The sequence below is a fragment of the Lactuca serriola genome, chromosome 4, assembly GCF_051521515.1.
Source record: "Lactuca serriola cultivar US96UC23 chromosome 4, Lser_US96UC23_V15, whole genome shotgun sequence".
NCBI lineage: Eukaryota > Viridiplantae > Streptophyta > Magnoliopsida > Asterales > Asteraceae > Lactuca > Lactuca serriola.
Window position 1 is genome coordinate 28,013,922 of NC_136411.1, and position 9,213 is coordinate 28,023,134.

The window sequence follows — 9,213 nt, forward strand, 5'->3', positions numbered from 1 at the left end:
GGTTTTCACAATTATTTTAAAAGGTAACCAAAGAAGGATGCGATCTATACGATCAAACGGAGCAAGAAGTAATCCCCAAGTTACCCACACTGTTATTTGTTTGTGATAATTATGATAGAACTGCATACTAGTTTGTAGGCTAGGGTCTTTAGGAATTTCATGATAGAATTGTATGATCTATGATGCCTGATAGCATAGGAGAATATCTTATTATACTATATGGAACTGAAATTATTATTGAGGTTTCTAAGTGTATATAGTTATATATAACTAAAATTTTATAGCCTAAGAATGATTAATTTAGTCTTATTTCATGTTCCTTGTTTGGTTGTGGGCTTAGGGTAGAATCTTGTATTCGATTGTTTGTCGAATCTAGTGTTATGTATGATTAGCATAAATGAGCAGTTTCAGGGTTAGTGGAAGTTTCATAAGTGAGTATGGATTATATCAGGCCAGTGTGAGGACGAATTAGCCACTCCTGATAGAGTATGTATAGGATGTATGTGTATGACTAGTTGATGAGTCTATTGGGTTGGTGGTCATGAAGATCCTCTTAGACAAATACAAGTAGGTGTGGAAAGTAGTATGGGCCTGTACTACTAGAAGCATAAGACCCGTACCTATATCAAGGAAGTTACGAACCCTATGGATGTAAAAATTTAATATGATATTATAGTATGAATTTTGGTTTTCTAGTGTATTCCAGTTTGTTTTTTCAGTATGCCGATCACTTAGGGTTCTGGATCAGAAGCGGGCAACCCGGTGAGGCCAGGATTCATTGATGATGAGATTCAAATTCGATTTCCACTGACGTGACTGTAGATGTTCGGGTACTAACCCAGAGATTTTTAGGTCTATTAAGACCGCGATGATTGAACTTTTCGATGAGCGATACACCACTACGACCAAGGCTGCTGTTGCAGTTACCACAACTGTTACTGCTGCGAGGATTCAGGGCAGAAGGCCATTTCAGTATCGGAACTTCAACAATATGAAGACCTCAGATTTTGATGGGGTCAATAGCTTGATTGTGGCCATGGGGTGGATTTCTGACGTGGATGACTGCTTCTTTACTTGTTCCTGTCTGGAGGATTGGAAGGTCGGGTGCGCCCTGAACCTTCTTCATCTGGGCACGAAGGACTGGTGGAACATGGTGACCAGTTCTTATACTACCGAGCAAATGATTGTTGTTACTTGGGGGTACTTCTCGAAGATGTTTCTCACTGAGTATCTTCACCAGGTGGAGAGGGAGAGGTTGGCTCGGGAGTATCTGTCGTTGAGGCAGACGATAGAGCTGGTGACGGAGATCACCAAGATGTTTACTGAGAGAGCTCTTTTCTGCTCTGAGTATTCTACTTTGGAGCAGGACCAGATGTCACGATATTTGAGCATGCTCAAGACTGGGATTTAGGAGTTTGTGTCTACCCATTGATACCGTACCCTCTCCGAGCTTCAAGATGTTGCACGGAGGCGAGAGATTGCGATTGAGACCCAAACAAGGGAATAGAGGCATGCTCCGGTTCAGTCACAGCTAGCAATAAAGTGGTTCAAGCCTGCTGATTCACAATCCGGAGGTCAGAGGGGTCGCATTTGTGGTAAGTGCGGGAAGACACATGAGGGAGCATGTTGATCAGCTACTAGGTGCCACAAATTTGGAAAGGAAGGGAATTTTGCGAGGAAATATCATTAGTAGGATCCTTCTGTGGGTACCAGGATTTGTTATAATTATGATCAGGTGGGCCATGTGAAGACCTAGTGTCCTTTGCTTGCTGCTCGGCCCGTACAGACACCAGCCGTGGCTACTTTGAGGATTATAGATGGACGACAGGGGAGAGCTAAGGACCCGAAGGCCAGGAATCATGCTTTTCAGCTCACTGCAAGGGAGGACAGGGTGGCGCCTGATTTCATTACTGGTATGTTTTCATTTATTATTATGTCACGATATTTTATTATATGCTTATGATTGTGTTTCTGCTAGGTACCTTCTTAGTGAATTCCTTACCTACTCTTATGCTTTTTGACTTAGGTGTGAGTTGGTCTTGTGTGTCTCAGTCCCTCAATAGGATTTTCAATAAGCATCTCCGAGTTAGAGTGTCTGTTGTGAGTTTCCATTGCCAACGAGGTTGGGGCTTCTGCTTCGAGCATTTTTTTGAGGTTGTATCTTAGAGATATTTAGCGTGACTTACACGGTCAATTTGATTCCCATCCCCATGAGGGATCTGTGCATGATAGTAGGGATGGATTGGTTGAGCATATTTGGTGTCATGATTGACTGTGAGGGACAATGGGTGGTAGTTCGAACCCCAAGTGGGTGAGAAATGATTATTTATGTCGAGGGTACGGGTTGGTTTGGCTTTTTCTTTAGCCGCCAGGGCTCAACAGTATCTTTATCATTGATGTTTGGGTTATCTTGCTTACGTGATTGACACTCAGGTCGAAGGGGGAGTTTAAGTTTTGGATGTGGCTGTAGTCAGAGATTTTCCAGATGTATTCCCGGAGGATTTACCCAGTGTGCCTCCTCCAAGGTAGGTTGAATTTAGGATTGATTTAGTTCTTGGCATAGCCCTGATTGCTAATGCGTCATACCAATTACCACCGCCTGAGATGCAAGAGTTGTGCTTTCAGCTCCAGGAGTTGGTGGGCAAACAGTTTATCCGAATGAGCAGTTCTCCATGGTTAGCACCAATTTTGTTCGTGAAGAAGATGGATGGTTCACAACGGATGTGAATTGATTACCGGGAGTTGAAAAACTTGATGGTGAAGAACCATTACCCACTTCCATGGATTGATGATCTCTTCGATCAGCTAAAATAACAATTTTATTTATTTTTATATAACAAATATTATGTTTAATTGTCGAAGGAACAATCTGATTGTTGATTGCCTTGTTGAGTTTGTTGCGAGGACGGCCGTTGTGGAGGATACCATGGGTATGGTCAACCTTGTTGGTTTGGATAAGCGCATGGGCGACATCATTGTCTACCAAGGAGCGGTTTTGTATGGATTCTCGTTACCAGTTGGGTGAGGAACAGGTTGCTTATTGAGAGCATGAGATGGAGGTGGCCCATTTTAATTTAAACGATCGCATCGTTAAGAACCATGCAGAGGCTGATGGGATTTTCGGTTCGGTCGACCTCCACGAGTTTGTCTTGGTGGTGGTCGCGATGCTGATGAATCAGATGCAACGTTAGCTTCAGTCACCGTGAGACCAATAGTGCTGGTTGTGTTGTTGTTACGAAAAGTTTTACGATTTTGTTCCAGTTGGAGCATGCTTCAAGTTGTATCCTAGTCAGGTAGCGTCTGATTGATGTAGGCGGCGGCGGTATCATACTCCGATGGAAGACCTCTGATGAGTTGGAGGACTAGACAATTTTCAAAGAACGGATTTTCAACATATGATAGCTGATCTGCAAGGTCTTTCAACTTATGGCAATTGCTTTTGACTGAGTTCGTGGATTTGAGGGTGAGGTTTGTAAAATCTTGTTCAAGGGCTGCTACATGAGACCCCTTGTTATTTAGAAAGATTTGCTTGGCTTTTTCCCATGCTTGATGAGCAATGACGTCGTTCTCTAGGACTCGAGTGAGTTGGTCATCAGATAGGGATGCGTAGATCCACTGAAGGACAATAGCATCAATTTCACTCCGTTGTGCATAGTTAGGAGCGGTCTTGGCTGGCGGCACAGTACCGTCGATATGTGACAAGACCTTGTATCCGCGAGCATGGAGTTTAAACAATTTTACCCATGAGGAGTAAGTCACTTTGATTCCATCCAAGACTCGAACCTTCTTTTGGATGTTTGTCACAATATACACCGGATGAAGGGAGTCCTTGGAAGGGTTTGGGTTGTCTCCAAGCATTGGCGGCGGTGATGGCAATCGTGACCGTCAAGGGAGGAATTAGGGTTTTGGGTGCTCTAATACCATAAAGGAATCAAAATGACTCGATGATTTTCATTAAACATAATAAACAAATATATAGATACATTGAGGCTAACTTTCTAAAATACAAAAATATACAACAATAATACAATATCTTCTAATATTTAAACCTTTAAAAATAATACAATATCTTTTAATATTTAAACCTTTTAACCGTTGTCTACGATTGTACCCAATTAGAGTCACATATGACTTCTTTTTGAACTTGTACGATTACTTCTCATTGAATTTAAATGTGAATGATAAGGATACCCGAAGTTAATGTTTATTGAATTGTTTATAGCTATTTAATGTATACGCCTGCAAAATAAAGACATATTAATCAAACACTAAATTCCAAATCACCAAATCAATGAAAAATAAAGTCAACCTACAGTTCAACTCAGTGAACTAATTAATTTAATACCTTAAATCTTTAAAAAAAATATTACAATTCTCGTCCTTCACATTAAGAACTATTTACACCTCAATTGAAGACCTCCAACGTACTCGGTTAAACATGAACACAAACAACAAAATTGAGAAGATTAAAAAAATGTTGACCGTTTCCAAAAAAAAAAAACATTGACAAGTTAAACATGACTTAACAATTTTGATCGTTTTCAATTGATCTTGTCAACTCTATCCAATAACCATGAAGTGAATTAATACTTAATTAGTTTCACATTTTACCTAGATATATTAAAAATATTAATATGGCATGCATGCATGCACATATTTTATATAATGCCAAGAGGCATGTGCATGTCACGGAATATTACCAAAAAAAAAGTCATGGATTTGGAGAGAATCTAGAAGACCATTCATTCCCCTTTGAATATGGAAACATTAACTGAATCCTACAAATCATTCGTCTTCCATTTCATACCTGTTTATTTAAATTTCTCAAAACCCTCATCGTTATCAAATCCCTTCAATTCACAAAACATGGACATAATCAACAGTGCCCAAGAACTCGGTATCCATGAGCATGATGATGATGATGCTTTTTATGCTGAACTCGAAAGACGAGTATTAACATTGATAGATGATCATGACTACAAAGAATTTTCGAGCCACACCCAAATATATTCAAGCTCTTCATTGAATACAAAACGGAGATATAAAACAGTCAAACAAACCAGTAATTATTTTTATTGGAATGAGGGTGGTTGTGATTCAGTCCCAGCTTCGATTTTAAGCTTGTGGGGAAGCAACAACAAAGGAACTGGGGTTTTTATTCCTCGTATTGCTATCTCTAGAAATAAAAATAAGCCAAGTAAGTTATCGATCTTTTCTTATTTCTTATTGTTTAAAGTCTATATTTAATGATTACTCATGCATTTTCTTTTTACTAATTTAGTTTTCTGGATTGTGAATGTGCAGGAAGGAAAAACAATAATAAGGGAATAATTTATAAGCACGTTGGAAGTTGAAGCTGAGAAATGTTTTTTTTTATTTGATTATTCATAAATATTCTTCTTTTGTTTTTGTTGGGGCCTGGGGTAACATAATAACTGATTATAATGTAGAAATGTAATTAAAGGATTCGTTATATATTTGTTGGTTACTATTCTACACTTTATATACGTTTGGTGCCACTAGTGATCCTATAGATTTTAAAGAAAACTGACCTTTTTTATTTTGGAAAATATACCGTTAAGTAAAAAGCGTACCAGCTACCAAGTATATCGGTCACATAGTCTATGTACACGAACACCAGTTGCAAACTGGTCCAAGATCATTTCTACTTTAGTCCTAAGACATTAAGCATAGTTCAAGTGAAAATGAAACCACATATAACATTAGAACTCTAATATGTTTCATTTTGAACCTTGTTCTAAAATTCTTTTTTCAATTTTAATCTAACTATATAAATAAATCGAAAGTATTTTTTATTTAGTTTTTTAGATGTTTTCTTGGGATGTTGCACTTCGCCATATACTCCGTTTTTTTTAATATGAATGAATGATTCATTTGATTTTTAATTATATGATGTGTTTTAATGACTATATTATTTATTGTGTGGGCATTTGTTTTTAAATTTTTGTTATACATTATTTGTTAAATTTGAAAAACAAATTATCGCCTCAAACAGCAAATCGATTTGAACCAAATTTGTTTGACTAAGTATAAACTTTTAGTCGGTTTTAGTTTCAGATTTTTGTCAAACTGATTTGAACCAAATTTGTTCGATCCAACTACATAGAATGCTTTAGCATATTAGTTTGTTAACATTTTAGATATTATTTTAGTGTTATATATCGTCATTCAAATATATTTCAGTGTGAAAAGTTTGAATATGATCCTGATTTACTAAAATCGGTATGATCGTATCTAAATTTTTTGAGCTAAATAATAAGGTTTAAAGTTTTCAAATTAAGTAGACTTTAACAATCGTGGAATATTTTGGCATATTTTCACTTATTTGTAGAATGTTTTCTAGACATGGATAAAGTAAAGTCTATGGCTTATACAGTAAATATAAAATAAACATGTTTATTGAATATATATATATATATATATATATATATATATATATATATATATATATATATATATATATATATATATACTAGTTTATAACCCATGACAACAGCGATTACAAATTTAATTAATTTTTCATATTAAAAACTTAAAATTATTAATTTATCATTTAAAATAAATTATTAATTAAGAGATATTTTTTTAGTTATATAAAATTATAATCATTGGCTCAAATAAATACGTAAAATTATATCATCTGTATTAAATTTATTTTATTTTTTATTCTAATGTTATTAATTTAATATAATTAGAATGAAAAATTTAAAATATGAAATGGAGATTTAATAAGTTGACAAATGACATTACATTAATTAGGAAGGTGAATAGGTTGACACATGACAAAGAAACTATTCTTTTATAGACGGGTGGAAGTGGGTAACGTGCACCCCCGTTTTTCCGACGTGACACGCTAAACATGATGTTATAACGTCAGCTACACCGCCACGGCCTTGGTGTTGTTTTTAGGCATAACAGTAATGAGCGTTATGGTGGTAACGAGAGGAAATGATTGAAATTGGCTTGGGGAATGATCACATTTTTTACCGTTTGCAAACGATCACAAACTTATAACAACAACAATAATAATAATAATAATAATAATAATAATAATAATAATAATTTTCCCTATTTATATCTAATATAAATACACAATATTTATCTCAATTTTACCTATAAAACTCAACAACTTCTTCAAAAATTCAGATTTCATTTTCTTTTCTAGTAATCTATTTAATTAAAAAAAATGGATCATTTTAATCCGTTCCATCCATATAATCATGATATCAAGGAGGATGATGTGTTCGTGATGTACCTATATGCTATGGATACGCTACAGTCAGGGCAAGCTCCACTACTGACCAGACGTGTGGCGTTGAACCGAAATCGTGAAGAATGACATATACATCTATTACACGATTATTTTGTGGATAATGGTGTCTACCAACCTAACAATTTTAAAAGAAGGTTTTGTTTGCGGAAAAATGTGTTTCAACGGATAGCAAATGTAATGGAAAACATGTACCGTAATTATAGTTGTTTTACAAATTAAATATATGTTTTTTAGATTATTAAATAATTATTTTTTAGATAACACAAGTACATATGTTTTTACAAATTAAATATATGTTTAGATATGAATATTTCAAAATGAGGTATGATGCAAGAGGTAAACGAGATTTTATAGGGTTGCAAAATGTGCTGCTGCAATCAAGCTTATGGCTTTGGGGGAGTCACCCGATTCTATTGATGAATATATGAGAATGTTAGAGTGAACGAACTGCATGAGAAAGTTTGTATAATTTGGCGAGAGGTGTTATCGAAACCTTCGGTGACAAATACTTGCGCAGACCTTCATTGAATGACATGCAACAACTATATGTGGTGCATGAAGAACGACATGGTTTTTCGGGTATGCTTGGAAGCATTGATTGCACAAAGTAGATATGGAGAAATTGTCATGTGGCGTGGAAAGGTCAATACACAAGTGGTCATATTGGATCGCATTCGTTAGTATTAGAGGCTATTGCGTCACAAGACTTATGGATTTGGATTGCCTTTTTCAAAGTTGCGGGTTCTAACAACGACCTAAATGTTCTTGATTAGTCACCAATATTTCAGGATCTTTTGACCGGAAAGGTACCGAATGCTCATTTCATAGTAAATGGTTATAAGTATAAGTTCGGGTATTACTTCACGGGTGGAATATATCCACCATATTCCACGTTGGTGAAGGCGTTTCGACACCTAATAGAACAAACAGACAAATTTTTCAAGAGAAGACGAGAAGGAGCACATAAGGATGTGGAACGTGCTTTCGGAGTTTTGAAAATAAAATGACACATAGTTGAACATGCAACACGACCATATAAGTTAGACACTCTACGAGATATTATGTATGCATCTATCATAATGCATAACATGGTAATTGAAGATAAAAGACGAAACATTACGGAATATTCGCCTACGGAACCAAGACACATTCAATTTCAACTAGGGACAACATAATACTTACAAAGAGTTGTTGACATTCAAGGCCAATGAAAACACAAGCAACTTCGAGAAGGATTGACAGATCATATACACGATGGTACTGAAGATGAATAACTTAGGTCAAAAATGTAATTTTTCTCATCTTTTTTTTTTTGGTTTTTAGGTTTTTAAATATTTTTGTTTTTAATTTAGGATTTATAAAAAATTTATTTTTAATTTTTAAATGTTATTTTTAATTGATGATTTAATTTATATTATAAATATACATATTACGACATTAATAAAAAAACAAATCAGAAATATAGAAATTAAAAAAATATAAAAAAATAAGGGATGTTATCATATGTTATTTGGTGTTGACAATTTCCGCCTTGAGTGTTATAACACCCATGTATGACTAGGATGATGAGGTGGCATATTTTGGGTGTGGTAACATGCAAAAACATATTATACCCAACAACGCGCCTGTGTATAGGTAGAGGAGATTGTATAAGCCCACTATTAATATATATATATATATATATATATATATATATATATATATATATATATATATATATATATAGTAGGTTAGAACCTGTGGACACCACAGATAAATAATTTCTAAAATTTCATTAAATTAATGATAAATTAAATATTTTCCTACCATTTCTTCCTATTAATTTTTCTACCCATATGATACGGTGACATGTGTTATATTTTAATTAAATTAATAATGTTTTAAGACAATTGTCATCATTTCATATATATATATATATA

The 9,213-nt window shown here is 34.9% G+C and overlaps 1 protein-coding gene across 1 annotated transcript; it reads right to left on the bottom strand.

Moving 5' to 3' along the window:
* Positions 1-3,285: 3,285 nt before the first annotated feature.
* LOC145098152 (uncharacterized) lies at positions 3,286-3,858 on the bottom strand. The gene has a single exon (XM_079035824.1). The coding sequence runs from the start codon at positions 3,856-3,858 to the stop codon at positions 3,286-3,288; it is 573 nt and encodes a 190-aa protein (XP_078891950.1).
* Between the last annotated feature and the right edge of the window lie 5,355 nt (positions 3,859-9,213).

What these genes read in the sequence shown, in the direction of transcription:
- LOC145098152 (XM_079035824.1), bottom strand. Translation starts at nt 3,858, where the DNA reads ATGCTTGGAGACAACCCAAACCCTTCCAAGGACTCCCTTCATCCGGTG.